General features: G+C 37.8%; 1 protein-coding gene across 1 annotated transcript; it reads right to left on the bottom strand.

The window, feature by feature from the left end:
* Window positions 1-9,581: 9,581 nt before the first annotated feature.
* Window positions 9,582-24,234, bottom strand: LOC134303685 (carbonic anhydrase 4-like). The gene is made up of 8 exons (XM_062989160.1): window positions 24,154-24,234; window positions 16,035-16,079; window positions 15,627-15,791; window positions 14,313-14,458; window positions 14,107-14,199; window positions 12,279-12,345; window positions 12,021-12,184; window positions 9,582-11,560 (listed from the first exon to the last, which is right to left on the bottom strand). Exons 1-8 carry the CDS (start codon window positions 24,212-24,214, stop codon window positions 11,381-11,383), a joined length of 921 nt encoding a protein of 306 aa, XP_062845230.1. The 5' UTR covers window positions 24,215-24,234; the 3' UTR covers window positions 9,582-11,380.
* Between the last annotated feature and the right edge of the window lie 546 nt (window positions 24,235-24,780).

Genomic DNA, 24,780 nt, shown 5'->3' with positions numbered 1-24,780 from the left:
GCATTGCATGAAGCCAGCAGTGGCGCTGTGATATTTGTGTTTTGTAACTGATAAGGACAGTACAACCATCGCTGAAATTTCTTTGTTATTGTCGTGGTGACGCAGTTCCACTGCAAATCCTGATAAATATCGGTGCAAACACATATTTCCAGGGAAACAAGTGAGGAGGGGTTCTTCCTGAAATCTAAGATCATGGGTTGTTGTCCAAACATGACCACAAGGGCGGGGTCATCCATCATATTAAGTTTGACAAATTATCTGTAGGAGGTCCAGTCATTGCAGGACAGTGTGGACAGTAATAGGAAAAGCCTCCAGCCCTGAGGAGGACCAGCACTGAGGTGAACGGGGATTTGATGTGACCACCATTTACACTTTTGGCATTTAGCAGATGTTTTTATCTAAAGTGACTTACATTATTGTGGCAGTACATTAAGGGTTAAGGGGCCTTGCACAAGTGCCCAACTGTGGCAACCTGGCGGCGGTGGGGCTTGAAGCATGTCCTTTCGATTACTAGTCCAGCACCTTAACCTCTAGACTACAACTGGTTAGAAAGTCATATATCCAGAGGCAGACCTGGATTGTAGCAGAGCTTGCGCCTCAACACATCTTTATCGGGCAATTATTACAGATGTGGGTCTTCGATTCAAGCAATTCATTTTCTGGACAGTAAGTAACCGTTAACATAAAGGCTTCAGAAGCCTAAACAGATGCAAGCAAAAACTTATGAATCGGAAGTCTATTAGTTAAGGCATTGAAATACACCGATAGGCCAAAAGATTCGAACTGACAAGCTAAAACAGCTCCAAAACAGCTGCAGATACATAAATTTCACAAGACATCTGAAGGAGTCCCGTGGTATTTGACATCAGGGCATAATCTGCAGGTCCTTCAGCTTCTGAACAAGTGTTCTGAGTGCTGGACAGGCGAGTAATTCCTCCAAAGATTTAAATATAACTTCTTAAGTAGGAACAACTCACTTGTCTTCCTGCTTTTCTAAATCATGTACCGGGCACTCCGACACTGCAGCACTTTTGTTTACTTTATCATTAAAGACTCATTCATATCAAGTTAAGAAACCAACAGGGTGTTTACACAGCACAAGTACACTGCAGGTGGCCTGGAGGTTATGTATGTTCCTGGTAATTGTGTGTGTTGGGATTCAGGCTGATGGAAATAAAGTCTTACAAGGACAGGGCCAAAGTCGATCCATACCTCCTGAAGACTTTCAAACCACATCCTACTGTAGTATATAGTCTAGAAGTGCACTGACAGTAATGTAGTTACACACTATGGATCATACACGATGAAGTAGAAAATGACCAGCATGCTGTGTGTCCATATATATATATATATATATATATATATATATATATATATATATATATATATATATATATATATATATATATATCAGGCATAACATTAAAACCACCTCCTTGTTTCTACACTCACTGTCCATTTTATCAGCTCCACTTACCATATAGAAGCACTTTGTAGTTGTACAATTACTGACTGTAGTTAGTTTCTCTGCATGCTTTTTTTAGCCTGCTTTCACCCTGTTCAATGGTCAGGACCCCCACAGGACCACTAAAGAGCAGGTATTATTTGGGTGGTGGATCATTCTCAGCACTGCAGTGACAATGACATGCCAATGGAGTTTGTAAACACCTCACTGTCACTGCTGGACTGAGAATAGTCCACCAACCAAAAATAAACCAAAAAATCTGATCTTAACCAAAAATGTTAAGATCTGAACGATCCCGAGATATTATACAGTGGCCGCTGCAGGACGATGATACAGTAAAAAGTTGTGTTTTGCTGTTTGAAACTTTGCCAAAAACATCAGTCATCATGGGATCACTAGCTTTAATGTGCAAACCCAAGCAACAGAATGACCACAACTTCAGGAGATGCCACTCCACAACCTGTTATCAGTTTACCTTATCTATACAGCATCAGACCCAGTGAAACAGACCACCCTCTCAGTCCCTAAACAATAGCCATGTTGTCCAAAATAGAACAAGAATGCCGTGTTTGTTTGGCCTCATGTTTCAGACCCCAGAGACTGGGAGCATCCTGTTGTGCAGGGTGAGTCGTTTGTGGAGCCCGGATTCATTAAGTTGTTTCCGAGTCCAAGCTGCTGTGGAAACAGAAGCTGCTTATCCTTCTGCTTTCATTGGTAGTGTTAAAAATGGATCCGAATTTCAAAACACAACCTTAAATAACTCGGCTCTTTTACTCGTCCTGTTCTATCTGTTGAGCAATATCCAGCAGGGGGAAACACTAAGATACAACAACTGATTAAGGATAATGGACACCTGACATGAGCTTGTTGGACACTCCATCTCAGAATCATGGGTATTAATATGCCACCACAGTTTGTGCCTAAAGAAGCCTCCGCTCTATTGAAATGGCCTTCTGTAACATGAGTGTGTCTGGGGAAATCCAAAAAGAATGTGTGCTCGGGCAGTGATTGTGTGGGGCCGCAACAGCCTAGCCATTGGGACGCCCATCTGTCAGTGCGCTCTCAGTGCTGGTCCCAAGCCTGAATTAACATAGGAGGGTTGCATCAGACAGGGTGTCTAGCATAAAAACTGTGCCAAGTCTGGGATGTGGATAAAATATGGGAGCATTAGTGCCCAGGTGGCGCAGCGGGATATTCCTGCACCGAGTTTCTGAACTCCTCGGTTCGAAACTCGGTGTTGCCACCGAGGACCCTGATTGGCAGAAGAGACGCCTGTGCAGAATGCAGGGGCGAAAAGAGGAGGACTGTGCATGTGTCGGAAGAGGCGTATACAGAGATGTGCTCTCCTTTGATGCGATCTGGTATCTCTCAGCAGTGGAAGACAAAATATTAAGTGCGCTAAATCGGGAGGAACATCGGGGGAAAATGCATAAAATAAATAAAAAAATTTGATTTTATTTATTTAAATCTTTCTCTGCTGGTGGGACAATCACAAGCATCCTGCCAAATATTAACCATGTGTTGCAGGTCACCTCTGGGTACGCGTACCAGTATGGTGCTGTCAGGGAGTATTTTGCAGAGGTGAGACATGTGATATGAGCAGGGTGTAAAATGGTGTGAATTGTTTCGAAGCCACTCGCGGACTACTGACCTGAAGCTGTGACCCTCTCAGTGCTGTGTATTTCTCTCTGTTCTATATTCTCTCTGCACCCATAGGGCATTTTATCTTGTAATCTAACCTTCAGATAGTTTGCCCCTTCACTTAATACCCATGGCATTTTTTTTAGTGCTGTGTGTTTAATTGCATGCTTTTTTTTTATTCATGCGGGCTCTGTGGACAAGTGACCTTTGTCTCATGGTGATCACAGTGATTTTTCAACCAGTTAACCAGACAACCTTCTTCTTATTATTATTATTATCTTGCCACATATCACCGCATAACAGTGTTTAAAATATGAGGGACCTTCAAAAAGTTTCCGCATTTTTATATTTTGATTGAGAATGTCTGAGAGACAGAGAGAGAGCATATAATCCGGATTTAGCAGCATCTGATTTCCACCTTTCTGGATGCTCAAAGAAGCTTTAAGGGGAAGAAGATTTTCATGTGATGACGACGTGAAAGCAGCGGTGCATCAGCGGCTACACGCTCAACTGATGGCATTAAAAAGTTGGTTTAATGCTGGGAAAAATGCACCGGAAGTTGACTATGTATGTACTATGTAGACTATGTACTTTAACACACTCATTTTAATCTATCTTTGCTGGAGAACAAGGAATTAGATCAGGAATGTGGATTAGATCATTTACTTTCTCCAGCTCAGACTCTATTCCCACTGGTCCATCTTACTAAAACAGACGCCTCCTAATTAAGTCTCTGCTTATTTGAGACCAGCCTTATTATATTTCTTACCTCATATGTCACTAAATCAAGCAATAACATCTGTCATCACATTCTAATCTGGATCATTTTACCTAAACCCTCGTTCTCTACTCAGTCCACTCGGAGATGGTGTATTCTGTGTATCAGTCTCAGATTAAGTCCTCGAAAATTACAGACATACTTTGGCTGTCTGTTCTTTAAACCTTGATTCTATCTTAAATGTATTAATAATAACAACAGTGTTTTTCAACAGATATCCCTGTACTCATTCATGTCTGGTCTCGTTTATGAAGTGTAGAATAAGTACTGTGTAACTATGTCTCGTTAGCTTCTACAATTCAGGGTCATGTTGGGTACTATTCACTGGCAAAATGCAGAAAACACCTTGGACAGGCTGCCAGTCCATCGCAAGAGAAACACACATTCATTCAGATTTGAATAAGATATTGCTAAGCCCCTGAATATGTTCTAGTAGATCTATGTTTAATCCCCTGACTTTGTGCCTAACACACTTTGCTTTCCTGCCTTTCCTTCATAAAGCACTTGTATATACCCTCATGATCTGGGTTTAAATAAAATGTTTAAAATGGTCACTATTTGGTAGATTCGTCACCCTGTCAGGTTCCCCACATTTGGTTCTTTGTGTAGTATGTATGTCTTATTTATCTGAAAACCATTATCTGTAATGATCTGAAATCGAGTGTGACAAATATGCAATAACCGAGGCAATAACAAAAGCTACAGCACTGTAACTTTAGCATGGCTACTTAATTATGATACAGGTCTCTTAGCAGTGAACTAAATGTCGGCGCCTGGATTTGTATCAATGCAATGTCATAACCTCACAGTGCCATGGAAAAGCTGTGTACATGTTTTATCTTCTACTGTAGCTGTTGACAGGCTGTTGACTGCTTTCCAATCTTCTTTGTCACCACAAAGGCAGAGACAAGAAGCATAATTAAATCTATACTCACCAAGCATTTTCAGAAATATTTTCCAACTGCCCTTAAACACTTTGTTAAAACCATGTCATTTAATACTGACCATATAATCTTATATATGTTAAATCTGAACCAGGAGATAAGGAATAATATACAATAAAGCAAAAACCTTGTGTTTGTTCTGATCAAAGAAGTATCTGATGTGTAGATAATCTCAGTTACAGGTCAGAGGTTAGTGACCTGACCTTTGTAAACAATCTGCATTGCTGTAATAGTACTCAATATATATATATACTTGCTCTTTCAGGTTTTCAGCTGGGAAGCTCAACCTGTTCTCTGTGTATCAGCCAACACTAAAGGGTGTCTTGTTTATTTAAATTTTTTATTCGATATATCAATACAGCAACTATTATTATTAAATTAGTGGTGTACATAATTTTATTTTTACTATTTCCTTGTTGTTACATCACAGTGGCATATTGTTCACATTTACATAACAGTATCTTTAAACAGAAATTTATATAAAACAAATATACAGTAATCTGACTAAACATAAATAAAGCTTTTAAATAATTATGCCATTTCATTTTATTTAAAAAGTTATCCAACACCAACTAGCCATGTGTAAAAACCAGTCAACCAGTTAACAGAATGTTTTGATTAGTAATTTTGATGATTTGAATTATCAATTTTTATTAGAACTTTTGACAGAATTGTTTTGATTAATAATTTTGATTATTTGATTGATTCTTAATTTTAATGATTATTGTTATTATTTATTATTATTTTTATTATTATTATTTTTCATTATTTTTCTAAATAGTTTCATTAATAACAACCTTGATTGATCAAAAGATTAAAACAAAAACAAAACAAATCCACAAAGTTGAAAAAAGAAAGTAGTATAAAATACTGTAAAGTATTAAAAATAAGTGAGTTCCATAAAAACATGGTTGGCGCAAACGCTGACCTCAACCCTACTAAACATCTTTGGGATGAATTAAAATGTTGACTGTGGCCAGGCCTTGTCCAACATACATATTACATCACAAGTGCTTTCCTGACCACACAAATGCTTTTTTGACTGATTCTTGTATAAAAGAAACCTTTCCAGAAGAGAAAACGCGACCAAATACAAATTAACGTCCATGGTTTTAAAATGGTTACCCAACAGGCTCATAGCCAGACATCCATATATGCTGGTGTACAACATTAATCAATTACAGAATGACATTTGCAAGTTTATTTCCTGTTGTCTAATTATGGCTTCAAATGAAGTTATCTTAGCTTATTATTATGAATATAAAGTTATGATGAAGCTATGTTGCAACCCAAACAAGCTCTAAATATATTTCCTAAAAATGTAGTCACACACACTGTATTCGGCCCAGAGGATGAATCTATAATATAGAATAAGTATATGTGTCTGTGCTGTTTACTATTTTATGGCTGTAAATTTGGATACGCTGGTGAGTACATTCCAAAAGTGCTTTCATTTTTTTTTTGCTTTCATTTAACTAAATAGGCTTTTTCACAGGTGCTTGCATTGAGTGTGACTCCTGTTTTTCAAAATCAAACCAGCTCACATTATTACTAGGGGTCCCTAATAATTTTAACATTAATACATTCTTATATCTTAAAAGCATATCTGAATTTTTAAGGCTTGGTTACCATGACAAACAAGAATAATAAAAAAAAAAAATAGACAAAGTGGAAGAAGGAATCAGAATGACCTCTCAGTGAGAAAGGCAACAGACACACACAGGTCTCAGTTTCACCCCCTGGCTTAATGCCCAACACACAGAGCTTTTTTTGCTATTATTTTATAAAGCATTTTATATACCCTCATGAATTCAGTTTAAATAAAGTAGAAATGTTATAGCCCCATGACAGACTGTGATGTCAGTCTTTCCAGGAAAGTCAGTTAAGGTTCTAGAAGTGCCAAGACCCTTTATCTGATGAGCACTAAAAGGTCAGATGCTTCATTTAGCTCAAGTACAAGCACAGTCCAACTAAACATAAGTTCTGAGTTTGCAAACCAGATTTTGATCCTTATATGTTCTCCTGAGATATTTTCACCTTTCAGAAACTCCTACACGCCCTTGAGTAAACGAGAAATCTGGATCGGTTTGATAGTTTGGAACTTTGTCCAGGGTGTGACTCAGAATAAATCTAAATCATTCAGGTTGCACCATTCAAATTGCATTGTCAATTGATAACTAGGCTTTGTCATATGTCAGTACCAGAACTCGCAAATCCTATTATAAACAAAACAGGCAAAAATTCCACAAACACACTCCAGAATTTAGTGGAGGATCTAATAGATGCAAAGGGATAGGACAACCCTATATTAATGCTCATGTTATAAAAAGGGATATAGAACAAGGTCATGGTCAGGTGTCCAGATATTTTTGACCAGAGTTATTCTGTTAATCCCACATTCTTCAAGTCATTAAAAAAAGTGTGGACCAACCAACTAAATAGTACATTGTTAACAGAACTACAAAAACAAATGTGGTGGAACTTTATGTATATAATATGTTGTGTGTGGATATATATTTGTTTCATTTAACTTTTAACTCACGTTAATTTTCATGAACTTTTATTTTTGTATTTTTGTGATGTGTATGGGTGGGGGCGTCCAGATAATAGCCGGAATGCACAAATGGTTGGAATTTATAACTGGGCTCAGCCTAAGGGTCCTGTGAATCATGTGAACACTGCAAGATTAAAACATGGACATTTGGGGTAACTAATGAGACTACACCATGGGACAGGTCATGTACCCCTCGAGCTACATGCATTTCATGTGGAAATGGGTTTTTGGGAGTATAAAATGAGACAGTGTTAACATTTCGGGGAAGGTTTGGTCAGATGCGGTCTGAAGCTTTCCCACTGATGTAACGTTCTTAAGAATAAAGGCTATTCCTTATTCCTAAGACGAACTCGTCTGATCTGGTTCTTAATGGTTGACAGTGCAGAAAACATCTTTCCACGACACAAGATAATTCACTTACATATAATATGAAACCACATTGATTAAACTGGTGCTAATACCAAAACTGAGAGTTTGCTGTGTGCTTTGCTATTTTTTTCACATCACCTTTTATAGACACTTCAGTGCAAAGATAGAACAAACACAATACTGAACGACACTAATAAATATTTGCCAGATAGTTAACCCTTTTTTTTTTTTTTTTTTTTTTTTTTTTTACAAGCAATACCCTTTTACAGCTTTGTGTCATTCAGACATGCTGCCTCACATGGAAATTTTCTGCATAGCATACTTTTACACACAGAACTGTTATGACTGAAAAGACAGCCATGTATTTTCAGTGTTTGACAAGGAATACATTCTCAAAGTACTTCATAACACACCCCTGCTAGCCAAAGTATTTCATTACCATGTTCAGAGAGAAGCTGACTGATTAGCTGACTGGCTAATTAGCCAAGCTTATGCTTAAGCAGAGTAAAAATCCTTTCCCTTGAGTTTCCATGGACTAAAGTTTGTAATTCTTTAATATAAATGTGAATATAAGTGGTGATTGGCTCATACTTTTGAAAGTTGTTCAGTCACACAGACCTTAATTAGATTACATCACCCAAATTAGCTTGTTTGGTTGGTTTGTTTGGTTTGTTTAATTTAATTAATGTAACATTTACAGTATGATGACTAGTTTGACCCAAAAATCAATCCATGTATGGCAATAGAGTTTCTAAATATTGGCAATTGTTTTTAATCAGGGTACTTTAGTAGGCAAAAAAACCCCAAAGACTTAAAACATACATGATAAAATTAGCCTTGATAAGATTAAAGAACATGTGTTATCTCTTCCACTCACCATCTTCTACTGATCTTCATTATCACTCAAACAGGAAATCTAGGGTAGAAATAGAAAATCAACAACCATCAGACTCCACCATGCAAAGCACTTTTAGTGAGAATGGCATGATGGGTAATGTAGTGAATATATCAATTTAAGTGAAAACCGATCATTCATGGTAATGCAACACTCTACTCTTTGTTTAATAGTTGGAAATACCTACTAAAGAATAAGAATAACTAAGAATAAAGTGCTCTGGGATATACAGTTGCAGTCAAAAGTTTACATACACTTTTAAGATAGAATTTATTTTCTCTGAATTAATAATTGCAACACAGTTAAACTAGTTTAAGTTTAACGTTTATTGTGAATTACGTTTATTGTGAATTGTCTAAAAATCTGCCATATCCAAAATAACACACAATTTAACTAACTTTTACAGTGTAAAAGATGTATAATATACTCATGACTAGTTTAAATGAATTGATTACATGTACATGGAACAGTGGTCTCTTTGACTAGTCCAGGAAAAGAACCACGCTGTTATTTTATCCTGAAAGGTCAGCTTGAATTCAGGAACCACCAAACACAAATCTACCATCAATTAAACAAGATGCAAATTAAAATGAATTAAAGGAAGGTCATGCTACAAAGTTAAATAACATAAATAATTATGTGTGTATATTGTTCAGCCAGCTTGTATTGAAAAAACCCTCCCGTTCAAAAATCATGGGCATTAATATAAAGCGCCCTCCTATGCAGCTATAACAGCCTTAATGTTTTGTAAAGACTTTTGATGTGTGTTTGTGAAAATCTGTACTTATTTAGTCAAAAGGAACTGATCTTGGATGAGAAGGTCCCAAATATCAACTTGGTTGAGGTCAGAGCTCTGTGCAGGCCACTGGATCACCTCCAAAACCAAACCTTTACTATTCCAGCTGGTTCATAAGAATCAAAACAGAAAATCATACTGTAGTTATAAAAAGTCAATTCAGTAGTTTATTGTTGAATAAGGACACATTATTTACATCATTCGCAATCACTTTTGAACTTGGCATCAGCTGCATTAACATAAACAGGATTACATTCATAACTTAATATTTATTATACATATTTATGGCAAATATAATCAAATATAATCTATGAGCCAAACAAAACGATCCATTAGTATTCTTTTTATTTTCATTAAGTCTCGTATTTCCATGATATACAGACTTTCAAACTTATGCTCAGACATTAGAATAATATAACATACACATACAATAACATACACGATTTTTAAGAATAATGTGCGTTTTAATATCAGATTCCTGGTTTGGTCTTGTATTCCATTTCCCTGCCAATTCCTGCAGTGAGATTAAAACATTTACATTTATGGCATTTAGCAGAACCTTTTATTCAAAGAGATTTACAGTTGTGACCAAGTACAGTCCAAGCAATCGAGGGTTAAGGGCTTTGCTCAAGGGCCCAAAAGTGGCAATCTGGTGGGGCTTGAACCAGCAACCTTCTGATTACTAGTACCATAACCACTGAGTTACATACTCAATTAGACACACACATACACATATAATTTTTTTATATATATATATAAATTTCAGACCGTCTTGCAGTAGTAATTATTCATTCAAACATTACAGTAGAAATGACGACAGCCCTCAGATCAGTAAGCACATGTCTAGCTGTCTTGACTTACTACTATAGGACATTAACAATGACCTGGAAAACCAAAAGCTTTCAGAAATATACAGTAGATTTACAGAAAAAAAGTTTTAAAATGCTTATCAAGCTAATGCTTGTAAGTCTTGATGCTCACTGATACTGTCTTAATATGCTTAGAATTGTAAGTCTCTGAGCCCATAACTTAAGCTAAACTAAAAACTCCCTTCAGTTGTTATACAGTAAGCACTAGGCATTCCAAACAACCTTGTCCAATATTATATTTTTATAAAACAGTGGGCATATAGTGTCATTTACTCCATGAAAGAAAGTTGAGAATATTTTAGGTCTCCTTGTAACAGTTATCCTATTCAAAAAGGGCTTAATGGTGCACTTTTGATTGGCACTGATTTAAAGTAGTGTGTTTATAACATGTGCTACGTATAATCTGTATCGTGAATGTTATACATGTTCAGCGAAGTCAGAAAACAAGGCCTGAACCCAGAACCCAAGTCCTTAGAAAGTGACACTAGAACATGCACATCAGTTGTTCATCATTCTTTAGCTTTGGGTGTGGGTGTGGGTGTGGGTGTGTGTGTGTGTGTGTGTGTGTGTGTGTGTGTGTGTGTGTGTGTGTGTGTGTGTGCATGCATACCCTGTAGTTTAAATAGTAAGACAAATGACTCCTGTGTTATAAATATAACTATGTTGTGCTGGATGAGCCATGTGCCAAAGTGTTTATATATATATATATATGTGTGTGTGTGTGTGTGTGTGTGTGTGTGTTTGTGTGTTTGTGTGTGTGCATATGACCCTCTCTACTTAACTGATAAATAAAGGGCATGCATGTATAACCTCTCCACTGCCCCTCAGTTTGTTCTATTAATAGTGTTGAATGCAGTTCCTCATTCCAGTCACACTGTCATCCAAACCACATTGTTCACCTATATGAAAATAAAGTCTTGCTCTATGAAAATAAACAAGGTGCATTCAACCACAAATACAAAAATGACCAAGTGCATTCACTGTTTGGCTGTTTGATCTGATAAGAGCTCATCGTGCTCATGCATGGAGGTGCTGGATGGGGTTCGGTAGATTGGTCCTTTGGTCCACTCTAGTTGGGCTGGAAAAGACCCAGAGCTGCGTTCACACACACCAGGATGAGACTGAAGCTGGCTACAAGCGCAGAGGTGCCAGAGTAGTACACTGAACGTCCCCACAGTGGCTGGACTGGTCTGAATGAGTTTACCATAGGCTTTTCATCACTGAACTTCAGGTTGGAGAATTCTGAGAGCTATAGAATTAGACATGGAGATGATGAAGGTTAGAAACACTGTAGAGTCAGGGAGGAGCGAATGTGCATAAGTTTACAACACAAACTAATGAAGCTAAAAAAATAAGCTAATTCAAATAACCTGGTAAAGTTAAACTTAATATTATCTGATATCAAATATATAAAAAAGTCAGAGCTGGACCAATGACATAACTGTGTGTGACAGGGTCTGATTTTACTTCCTCAATGTAATATAGTAGCATAAACAAGGATGTCAATGAGACAATAATAAGTCTGTTGGTTGTGTTTACTTTATCTCACTAATGGTCTGGGGGTAAATAATAGACTTTTTTCAGGCTAAAATCCATCACAAAGTTTCTGTTCAATCTCAAAAGACTATATACAGTACATTCCACCGGTATCTATATGATAAGTGTACTTCATATAATAAAAGTACTTTTGGTATGTGTAGTAGTCTCACCTGCTCTTTGCTGAGTGGAATGGGATGTTCAAATACAGTCCATATTACTGCCTCAGTACATTGAGGGGTGGTCAAAGAGCCTTCATACCGGTAGTAATTTGTCATGTTCCCCTCAGAAAGTAAGAGATTGCTTAAGGAGAATTTGTCAATGGCTGTTGACGTTTCTACTCAGACAAAAAAAACATATGCACATATGCTGTAATATGTTAAATAACATGTTTTGTGCCAAAGAAATGCTGGAATATAAATAGTACTTACCGTATTTTTTCACATTCTTCAGAGCGTTTATGAATTGGTCATATTTTCGGTTTGTACTTTTTGATTCCTGTCATGAGAAATGACAAAATATGTATTTAAGTATTTGTTATGGGAAAAGTAGTACTAACTTTTTTATACTAGACTAAAATGAAAAAGCTCCTCTTGAGTGGCTAAGCTTGATCTGATGAAATTATGTTTTGGTTAATCATGATTGTGCATTAGTACCATTTTTAATGTTGATTACCTTTGAGACACACATAAAAAAATCCACACTGTAGAGACATTTTATAAAGTTACATCTAATATTATGTTTGACTGGTATTAAAATTAAATAAACTCTGATAGTAGTATCCTGCAACTACTAGTTGTACCAGTAACTACCAATATCTATCTATCTATCTATCTATCTATCTATCTATCTATCTATCTATCTATCTATCTATCTATCTATCTATCTATCTATCTATCTATCTATCTATCTATCTATCTATCTATCTATCTATCTATCTATCTATCTATCTATCTATCTATCTATCTATCCATCCATCCATCCATCCATCCATCCATCCAGCCATCCAGCCATCCAGCCAGCCAGCCAGCCAGCCAGCCAGCCATCCATCCAGCCAGCCATCCATCCATCCAGCCATCCATCCATCGTCGCCTCACAGCAAGAAGGTACTGGGTTTGATCCCCAGGTGGGGCGGTCCGGGTCCTTTCTGTGTGGAGTTTGCATGTTCTCCCCACGTCCTCTGGGTTTCCTTCCACAGTCCAAAGACATGCAAGTGAGGTGAATTGGAGATACTAAATTGTCCATGACTGTGTTCGATATAAACTTGTGAACTGATGAACCTTCTGTAATGAGTAACAACCTTCCTGTCATGAATGTAACCAAAGTGTTAAACATGACGTTAAAATCCTAATAAACAAACATTATCTATCTGTTGGTCTGTCTATCTATCTATCTATCTATCTATCTATCTATCTATCTATCTATCTATCTATCTATCTATCTATCTATCTATCTATCTATCTATCTATCTATCTATCTATCTATCTATCTATCTATCTATCTATCTCTGTCTGTCTATTTAAAACAGGCATACCTGATTAATTTGGTGTGCACAAACACACATACAAATTAATTATGAAGTTTTGTGTGCTTAATTAAAAACATGTTATAATATTTTACTAATCATTCTACAAAATATCCCATAATGGTTTAATAACGCAATAAGCCATGAGAGACCGTGCGTTACTGCGATTTTATCACGGGGAAGAATGTTTTGGCATGATGCGGTCTCGAGTGGCTTTTTGCTTTTATAAAATGGCGGTCAACATAAAATATAATAAATACAACAATGTTCAATTTATAAACGTTTTTATTTACAAAAACACTTACAAAAAGCATTCATCCGCGAAATCAGGTAGTCCGTTAACAGTGTTGCTAGGCAACATGAGGGCGAACATAACATTCGCAATAAACATTCCTCCACAAACACTGTTACACTATTTCTTGGACGAAACACCCGCTTAATGATTAGGATTACTGTTTATATTAATCTGGACATTTCAATGTATAGTACATGACTTAAAATAGTGTTCAACCAAGTTGTACTTTTTCTTTTCAGTGGCGTATTAATATGGAATGATGTGAGGTGGTCATAGGTGTGCGTATATCAGGGATTTTACAACAGCTTCGAACGTGGCTCAGCCAATCAGATTTTAGGACCGGAACTGTCCGTTTTATAAACAGACATAATGCCAGTTTAGACACAAGTAAAATATCCCCTTATTATTGACCATGTTGGAAAAAAGAATTAACACAAACCTCATAAAAGAAGCCCAGCACTGCCACTCCACTCGAGTCTTTCAGTGCGTCTGATAAACTCTTGAAATCTTCCCTCATGTGCACGATATGCAGCTGATGACAGATACAGGAAGAGAAGTGGGATTTCACTATTACTGAAATATTACAATTACATTCTTGACATTGTAGCATGTTTTATTGTTGAAGTTAGAGTCAGGTGATTATACCTCCATTGGGTATTGCTCTCCATCAATAGTGTGTTCAGACCCAGGGCCACCATCTTTTCCCCAGTGAAAATGTAGCTGCACGGCCTTGTAGGTGTGTTTCAGGTTCCCGCCGCTGATTGTTGCATGAATTTGCACACCGACTTGCACTGTAGTAGAGAAGGACAGGGCTGTAAGTACACACACTCACATCTAAGTGCAATTTTGTATCTCCAATTTTCCTGACTGCATGTCTTTGTACTGTGGGAGCAAACTTGAGCTCGTGGAGGAAACCCACAAGGGACGGGGGAGAACATGCAAACTCCACACAGAATGGAAGCCACCTTGTTCTTTCGGTCATTACCCAAAGCTCGTGACCATAGGTGAGGATAGGGACATAGAGCGATCGGTAAATTCAGAGCTTTTCTTTGCGGCTTAGCTCTCTCTTTACCTCAGTGATCCGGGAAAGTGATCACATTACTGCAGGCACCGCACCCAACCTATAGTCGATCTCATTGTCCCTCTTCGCATAAAATCATCATTAATCATTAATTTCGTTTTTGTAATTTTAAATTCAATCAACTATCCATGTTGCACTGCTGTAAAAGTCCTATTCCAGTGTAGCCAGAGGTGCCGTAGTGTCCGAGGGATGACGTGTATTCAAAGGTTACAGTGACCACTGATGGAAACTTAACATCTTGGGTCATCTTTATCAACTATAATAATAGTAAGGTCAGGAGTTGCATCACAGGCCACAGGTCTCTGTACTGGAGGACTGCCAGTTCACGTCTTTCCTTGAGGAACAGGATAAACTTTGGAAACGAGTCCTCAGTTCTCAGAGTCACTGTGTCTTTTCCATTTTTTTGTTTTCATTTCCTTCTAACACTGACTCACTGACATTACGCTAACTCACTGACATTGAAATAATAATGTTTTTGTACCCAGCTTTTTCCACTTTCTACAGTAGTAATTTCTGGCTGTGTTTCTTCAATAACTAGTAAATCTGCTTAAATATGTGAACATAATCACTGTACGGCAGCACCTGGTGATTAACAGCTTTTGAGTGCAAGGTCCAACTCAACACCAGTGTGTATTAGATTAATTACTGCCCTCCCTTACATGAGTATTATTCAAACTTTATGACAAAACCCAAAACAACCAACATTATCACTACATGTGTGGGTGAGTAAAATAGATTGCACACTTTTTTCCTTTAAATATACTTCAAATAAACTTTGGCCACCCCTGCCACCCCCTAACAGCTTCCCCACCATACAGCTTAGGTAGTACTGCCATCCACTTGAACACTTGGAGTTCTAGCTTCTCAGATTCACTTACCAGAGTGGCCATTGTTTGTCAGGTTGCCAATAAAAGCCTGTTGGTAGCCACTGAATATAAGAGGTGTGAGTCTTGAGTCCAGATGAGTTTTCTTGGTCACTATGTTAATGGGAGACTGTCTTTTCTTCTCACAGTCAGTGTGGACCTCATGCCAAAGATCAGGTCCTGCAGAAAACATGAAAAACATAATAAACTTACATTTACATTTTCAGCATTTAGCAGACACCTTTATCCAAAGTGACTTACAGTAGTGTGACAGCATACAGTCTGAGCTATTGAGGGTTAAGAGCCTTGCTCAAGGGCCCAACAGTAGCAACCTGGTCGTAACCGGTAGGCTACAGCTGCCCTCTATAAATTACTATGTTGGTAAAGAAGAATGCTTAAGTATACAGTAAAGTAAGCTCTTACCTTTACAGTGTGACTGACAGTCCACCTGGCTCTGGTAGCACCAGTCTGCAATACAAAGAATCATTTTATTTTGAAATCCTAGCATAATAAAAGCATTCCTGGTAACAAGTAAACTGCATCATAAATGTGTCATGAAATCTCATAGGTCATGAGTCATTTTGTAATCTGACAGTATTGTTCCTGTTTTTGTTAGTTATTGTTGTGGACTTACTGACCATGAACCTGTTGGACATTCCATTCCAAAATTATGGTCTTCTCTTCTAGATTTAGACCATGCGTGTGGGAAATTTTCTGCCCATTTAGTCAATAGAACATTTGTAAGGTCAGGCACTGATGTTAACATTCAATGTTTCAATTCATCCTAGTGGTGTTTTTATAGTTGAGGTCAAGAGGGGTAAATGGATCATTTTTCAATGGCAAACTAGTCAAACTGTGTCTGGTTTTGTGCACAGGGGCACAGACCAGGAAACAGGAAAGCCCCTCTGTCTAAAGTACTGGAAACCCACAATAAACTTGAGTTTTCATCACAACATTCAGTAAATGAAACATTGATTCTTAGTTTTTCCTGCTTTGTCTACAAAGTTCACAAGTGTACATCATTCTCATACAGTTTTAGAACCATTTCACCATTGTATTCACAATGTAAACCCAACATATCTACTGAAACCCCAAAAAAGATCAAACATAGGTATTGCTATACCAATCCAAAACCTTTATTCGGTTTATATTCAGTCATTTGGATGTGAACTTGGTTTTGGTCTGATTTTATATCACTGTCCTGTTGCATAATCCAATTAGAACTCAGCTTTAGTTCAGACCAAGGAAGTGGATATCATTAAACGACCACTGTTGACCAGTTTTAAAGCAAAATAATGCTGTGCAACATAAAATTGCAGGTCATCCCAATTACCTGATTGTATTTTTAATATCACTATATTAACCCTTTAATGGTCTCACTAAGAAAATAGTGTTTACATACTTATTTCTTTACATTTCTTAGTTTTGTGGGACTACACCAACAACAAACAATTCATATTTTTTTACTAGTGCACACAGACGCTCAGGTGGCGCAGCGGTAAAACACGCTAGCGCACCAGAGCTGACATTTCGAACTCGTCAGTTCGAACTCGTCGGCACCAACATGAACAATGATTGGCTTGTTGTTCATACAGGGTGGGAGCCAGATAGGGACCTTATAACTGATGCAATAACAACCCATGCTGGCTGATTGATGGGGCCTGCACAGAGACAAGGGATAATGCGTTGATCAGGGTGTGGCTCTCAGTACATAAAGCTGATCCACATATGAACTCGCCTCGTGCAGGTGAAAAGATGCAGTTGGCTACTGCACACATGTCGGAGGGGGTGTGGGTCAGTCTCATGGGTCAGTCTCGCTCTCCTCAATCAGGGCGAGGATCGGCATCAGTAGAGAGGAAGCATAATGCAATTGGGTAATTGGATATGCTAAAAAGTCATACGAAAAAGGGGGAAAATACTTTAAAAAAAACCATAAATATATTAGTGCACACAGTATTTCTAACATTCTCTGCATATGTATTATTATCATTTCCAAATTCATTAGGAAATTGTGCATCTGTTTGTAGCTTGTGTCAAACACATTGAATTATCACCACCACCTATCTCCTCTTTCTATGAACTCTGTCTGATGATTCAATGCTTTGATATTTCATGTTGAAGGATAAGAAACAATGCGGCCATGCATCACAGCAGGCCACCGGTGTCAGAGAGAAATAAACACAACAAAAAAGCAAAGAAAACAGACGCTGTTCGGCACGTCGACCCTTCATTAAAAGCAGATAAAAATATGCTCTATGAGCAACCGCGGATTTCCTCTAACTCTGGCTTTTCAGGAATGTCTTTTACCTTGGCTTTGTTTCTAACGATGAAAATGTGTTTTATTTATACAAACAGCCCAGAGAATCCCTGGAGTTGAGCTTTCTCGCTTCACTACATTTACACCAGGAGAATCAACATGGATCCTTTCAAACCCAAACAACCAACCCACAGCCTGTTTACGCTGCATGTAGTATTGCATAATTTAAGCAGAAACTACATAAATGGCCAGAATTAAAGGAAAAATGTATACTTTCAAGTACATCCCCATTCATGAGGAAACCATGCTGACCTCTGCCAGACAGGTGAAGACAGGCAGGAGGTTCACTGCCAAAAAAAAAAGCAGTGGCTTAATGATAGGAAGATGAAATGGTCAGCAGTGTGTTGCCGGTCACCACAAACCTTGACTGAATTAGAACAATTGTGCAAGGAAGAATGGACAAATATTTGCCAATCTAGGTGTGCTAGCTGGTAGTGACATGTCCAAACAGACCGATTACTGTAATTAAATTGATAGAGGCAAACTAACAGGCTAAACATCATTTTCACAAGCCATTCCAATAGCAAAAAACAAGATTCCTGTTTGATGCTTCTTTTATATTATGCAGCATAACACTGAACTAGATTTCTCCTCTTGCTATAGTATGGTGTTGATGTTGGGCTCTGCACTGGGCTCTGAGCCAGGTTTCCTAAATGTTGTATAAAGGGCAATGACAGGTTCTAAAATTACCCTACTAATGTCACATCATTCACAGTCAGACTAAATTACGCACTGAATGACAAACAAGTTATACTGTCCAGTCATAAACTATCCAGTTTGCATTACTGTTGCTTAGGAACCAGGACATGGAGTTTGTTTGTTTATTAGGATTTTAACGTCATGTTTTACACTTTGGTTACATTCATGACAGAAACGGTAGTTATTAATTACACAAGGTTCTTCAGTTCACAAGGTTATATCGAACACAGTCATGGACAATTTAGTATCGCCAATTCACCTCACTTGCATGTCTTTGGACTGTGGGAGGAAACCGGAGCACCCGGAGTAAACCCACGCAGACACAGGGAGAACATGCAAACTCCACACAGAAAGGACCCGGACCGCCCCACCTGGGGTTCGAACCCAGGACCTTCTTGCTGTGAGGCGCCAGGATATGGAGTAATACAGGTATGTTCAACTAACCAAGCTATTATCATATATAACAGTTTTAACATATATGATGGATGGATTAGACAGGAGAACTCATTAGTCCTTCAGCATGTAGTGTGGTCAGTGACATTAGAATGAATTAATCTGAACCCTTCATTGCCCTTCACCTAACGTTCAGGAAATCTGATCGGACTGATTGGCACTCAGCCAAGAGTAAGTTCTGTCAGCAAAATTCATTCTACAGTTCCACTTCCACAGTGTTTATTCTCTTTAAGCGCAGTCATCACACGTGTACAAATTAACTCCCACAAGTAGTAATTAGTCATTATGCCAATTTTGATTATTATTTTCAGCACTTTTTAACCAATTTTTACATTTTGTATTAGATGATCATTATTATTATCAATTATTTTGGGTAAATATCTTATCGGATCTGGTTATATTAATAAGGCTATTAGAAAAAGGAGAAAATATCCAAATAAAAGTAGAACCAGCATTAGGACTGGTTACCTCTCTACTCGTGGTAACCCTGACTAGGACAATAAATAAATGAATCCATTAATCATTAAAAAAACATTAAAAAATAAATAAATAAACAACCAAGGGACATAAACTGTTAAGGTGAAAAATGACTTTGCCCAACAGAAAATAATTGAAACTAAATGTATGTATCTTATTCAAAATTAATGAATGGTGAGCAATTTATGATTTCAAGTAAGAAATGAATCATGCCAGCTTGGAAACAGTGTGTATAGACTTGTGTATTGATGTGTAAAGGGTAAGGTGGCATATTCATTCATTTAAACTGGATTTCATTAAAGATTGGGTAGCACTGTCGCCTCACAGCAAGAAGGTCCTGGGTTCGATCCCCAGGCGGGGTGGTCCGGGTCCTTTTTGTGCAGAGTTTGCATGTTTTCCCTGTGTCTGTGTGGGTTTCCTCCGGGAGGTACGGTTTCCTCCCACAGTCCAAAAACATGCAGTCAGGTTAATTGGAGACACTGAATTGCTCTATAGGTGAATGGGTGTGTGTGTATGTGTCTGCCCTGTGATGGACTGTTGCCCTGTCCAGGGTGTTACTGTGTGCCTTGCGCCCATTGAAAAGCTGGAATAGGCTCCAGCACCCCCGCGCCACCCTAATTGGACAAGCAGTTAAGTGAGTAAAAATTGTTTATATATAATTTATCCAGTTGTTGTTTATTGTTTACATTTTAATAGTATGACAATTAGATTTCACAGTTTTATATTCATTATTTTATTTTCACTAATCACCTCATCTCATTTAGGATCTCGCTTGGTTGATTGCCACAGGAAAACACCGTGTATCAATCCTTTTCAGGAAAGACATTCACTCATTCACACCCACACACACCCACACACAAATGGGCATAGCCAATTTAGAATAGCCAACCAGCCTTTTGCATGTTTTTTAAAGGTAAAAAGAAACCAAAGTGCCCAAAGACATGCAAATTTCTCACAGACACTTACTGGTGCTCTCTGGGTTCACTGGCACTGGTAACACACTAGATACAATGCACCAGTACTTCACCGGGAAACACTTTATGACATTCACTTACTCACCCACCCACACACATGCCAATGGTCATTTCATACAGCCAACCAACAATTTGCATGTGTTTCGGAGGTGACAGGAAACAAAAGTACCCAGAGGAAAAGCAGGCAAAATGCAACCAGGAGGACGTGCAGTCTCACAGACTTTTAATGTGGGTTTAATGTTGCCAACATATACAAAGATGCTTCACATCAGTGACAGAGTGTGACTTTCTTATAAAGGTATCAAGAGATTGTTTATGCATTCCACTCTAGCAATATTCACTCTTATTTATATCTATTATATAATTAACCCTGTTCATTATAACATAGGGTGGTTTTACCCTATCCAGGGTGTAAAAGCAGCATCAGATCACCCTGATCACCTAGAGGCAATTCAAAGCAGCCAATGTGCATGTTTTTTGAAGGTAGCCTAAGAGAACACCTGAAGGACATGAAAATCTTCACAGGGGGTGACTGTAGACGCAGTTGTTTTAAGGACCCAGTTTATTTTGCAGCACCCACTCTGACAGCCGTGCCACCACACTGCCCATTTTAATACATTATAGGCAGGGGCGGCTCATTCCTTAATGCTCTTTTTTTTCAAACAGCAGGCACTGCAATACATTCTGAATGGCTTCCGGGAGGGCTCGCACTTACATGCTTGCGTCACACATAACCTGGTGTCACGATGTCGTCACCATGAGTACAATCACCTCAGTTCGGAGCAACTCCATCAATCAGGAGAAATTAGCAACTTAAGAATTAGGGCCACCCAGACCAAAATTAAACATCAAGTATCTACAAAGGGGGGGAAATCATATAAGTTACAAGTAAATTACAAGTAAGTAATGTAATGTTTACATTGTGAATTGTGATTGCACTTATTGTATCTCCTCAATTGTTTAATTGTACTTCTTTATTCATTGCACATCAGCCCCGATGCCAATCTTTATTCTGGATCTGCTGCACCTAAAATAAAATGCTATCTGATGAAGACTGAATTAAATTTTTAGGGTGAAGGCTTTACTTAATTTTATGATTAATGGTAAAGCTGCTCTCTCTCCATGTTCAAAGTTATTTGTGAGGGCAAACTGACAGATGACTTAAGATGTTAATTATTTAAGCTTTAATTTACCCATTGAACGGGTCACCTTGGCCATCATCGCAACAATTGCCCCCCCTTCCTGAGAGATTTGGCAGGAGCCGCCACTGATTATTGGTCTATATAATATGAGACATACAAACGACCATCTATTCATTTTCCATCAGCCGATAGGACAGACAGGAGAATGTGACACCACCTGATTTTTAAAGTGAAACCCCAGCACTGAGCTGAAGACATTGTTTCCCTGTCAGGACTCAGGTCTGCTCATCAGTACTGAATTAAAAGACTCTTTCTCTCGCTTTATTCCTTCCACTGTCTTTCTCACAAAGAAATCTCAGTTTATTATCACACCTCGGAAACACGCAGTCATGCAGGTATGAAAAATAATGAGAGATGCGTGGATTCCTTCAGGAGCGCAGATTGTGCTGATCTGAGCCAAGTCAGAGGAACCTCTCATTCCCACACACTGCCTGCCTCAGGAGCGAGTGGCACGCTTATGGAAAGCCAAATGGCTCATAAAACTCTGACTATGTAGGAGGCTGATCTTAAGCCTATTATTTAAATAACCTACAATATAATGCTTTTTTGTTTTGATTTCTGGCTAGATGTGAAATAAGGAATAGCAGCTACATAATAGAATGTTATTACAGTTACATAATAGAATGTAATTATGTTGTTTACCCCCCCCCCCCCCCACACACACACACACACCGATTTTCAAGATCTTCTACAATTAAAAAATAATGGTCTTTGTTTGCTTAATAACTTGACAACTAGCACCAACACAGATAAAAAGAAATAATTATATTTATATTCGTTGTATTTATTATATTATTCATTACATAGGAATAAATATTTATTTATTTAAATATAATATTTACTCATTTAAGACTCAATAACTACTATAAAGACCAGGTTTAAAAATGCATTATTTTTTGAATAATAACAACTTTGCTATTGCAAATACATTCCATTGGATTTCCACGGTGTGTGTGTGTGTATTTTTATATTTTTAAATTTTTTTTTTTAACACTATGGGCTTACAGAATGGCGAAATATGTATTTGACACAGGTATAAAAATATCCAATAGTATATAAATAATTTTATATAATATTAAAGAACACTTTAGGAAGGAATTTGCATAATGTACATAATCTTTCAGATACCCCAAACAACATGTCTGCTGTTTTTTTGGTCCAAAATTAAAAGCTTTCCAATAGTTTTAAGGAACAATAATGTAATTAATAAACTTTGCATCTGCATTGGACATGCCTAAGCTTTTAAGAATAGTACATATAATGTTGATTTCATTTTGGAGAGTTATTCTATTTCTCTATTTATTTACCTTATTATGGAAAAATATAAACTATATTTGAATTTAAAACTGCTTTACTATTAGGTTTTTTTGTAATTATAACCCTGTTCTTTATAGGGATCTGCGTTTCTGTGTCAGGACACATTTTAAGTGGTCATGGGCTGTTTGGCTTCCCAGAACAGCGAGAGCAGGTGCAGCGGAGGCGCTCAGCGGTGATCTGGTCGCGGTCACAGAGGCTGCGCATTGCGACGAGCACTTTCCTCTATCATTTCTGGCTCAGTAGGAATTCGCTCATACAAATATGAGAAACATGTTGGGAATAATCGGTTGGAGTGCTGTGGATCGAATCATGGGAGGAGATAAGAGGAGCGTGTTTTTGTGTCTGAAGGACAAGCCCAGGTGCGTCGACCGTTATCCAGCCTATAGGATAATTTCTAATTTATAATACTAATTTCAGTAATAATAATAATAATAATAATAATAATAATAATAACAATAACAACAATAATAATACCAATAATAATAACAATAATAATTATTATTAATTAATAATAATAATAATAATAAAGCCAAATATTTAAACCAGTTGTAGCCTAGAGGTTAAGGTACTGGACTAGTAAGCAGAAGGTTGTTGGTTCAAACCCCACCGCTGCCAGGTTGCCACTGTTGGGCCCTTGAGCAAGGCCCTTAACCCTCAATTGCTTAGAGTGTATAATGTAAGTCGCTTTGGATAAAAGTGTCTGCTAAATGCTGAAAATGTAAATGTAAATTTAAACCCTTAAAAAGTCGTCCAAAACAATACAATATAATTTTACAACTTCTTTAAGCTATTTATGATAAATACATTCAAAAGGATTATAGCCTAACCTGGTATCTATAAATGAAAGAAAAATGCTAATAAAAATTCTTAATTTAAAGAAAAAAAAAGACTTAAAATGTAAAAACTTAAAATAATCCCTGATATCTATCAGAGTAGATAATCACCCTAATTACTTTTTAATTGCAAAAGTGCGCAACTAGACAATATCAACAACAAGAAAACGTAGGAGGACTTAAATTCTAATTAAAAAGCAAATTATGAGAATTAATTGTTGAAGATAAGTGCATTACAAACATTTTATAATGAATAAAAGCTATACTCACCTTCACCAGTGCATATGCTGTAAAGCAGAGTCAGTAGAAGAGCAGAAATGAAGAAGCGCATTGTGCACAGTTACCAGCTTCACTAACACAATTAAACCTTTAAATGTTCTGTTGCTTTATTTAATCCTGGTCGCGTCTTTTCAGGGGTGTCGCGCTTATTTATGAGGCGTTAGTGGGTCCCCGGTGGCCCCTCCTTCCATCCACAGCATCCCATCACATCCTGCACTAAGTACACCCCCCCCCCCCCCCCCCCCCCCTCCCTTTGCGCGCACCGGGTGTATTTGTGTGAGCGCGCACCGGGTGTATTTGTGTGAGCGCGCACCGGGTGTATTTGTGTGAGCGCTTTTTTGTTTTTATTAGAGTTGATGGTAATGTAGTGAAGGTGAACAGGATTCGAGTAAAAGGAATAATACAACTGGGAGAGTGGGTGATGGGACCAAAACGGGTCCTGGTGTTCTGGGTCTGTTCTTTGACCCCCGTCAATGTCAGTAAAGTGTTATTATGCATGTTTCTTATTAAATGTGGACTGGCTGCTCTACAGGATTCGTTTTGCCTTAATCTAACCTGTGTAGTGGTGGATCCACATGGAAACAGAACATACTCGGTACAAGAACACACCCTGGATGC

Source organism: Trichomycterus rosablanca, chromosome 26, assembly GCF_030014385.1.
Source record: "Trichomycterus rosablanca isolate fTriRos1 chromosome 26, fTriRos1.hap1, whole genome shotgun sequence".
Classification (NCBI taxonomy): domain Eukaryota; kingdom Metazoa; phylum Chordata; class Actinopteri; order Siluriformes; family Trichomycteridae; genus Trichomycterus; species Trichomycterus rosablanca.
Note: the sequence above shows the minus strand (reverse complement) of the source record. Positions and strands in the feature narration are given on the sequence as shown.

Excerpts from the sequence above, each read along its gene's own strand:
- LOC134303685 (XM_062989160.1), bottom strand. The coding sequence starts at position 24,214 with ATGCGCTTCTTCATTTCTGCTCTTCTACTGACTCTGCTTTACAGCATA. Across the intron at positions 16,080-24,153 it reads CAGCATATGCACTGGTGAAG|ACTGGTGCTACCAGAGCCAG; the intron begins GTGAGTATAGCT and ends TTTGTATTGCAG. Across the intron at positions 12,346-14,106 it reads TGCTGGGCTTCTTTTATGAG|GAATCAAAAAGTACAAACCG; the intron begins GTTTGTGTTAAT and ends TTCTCATGACAG.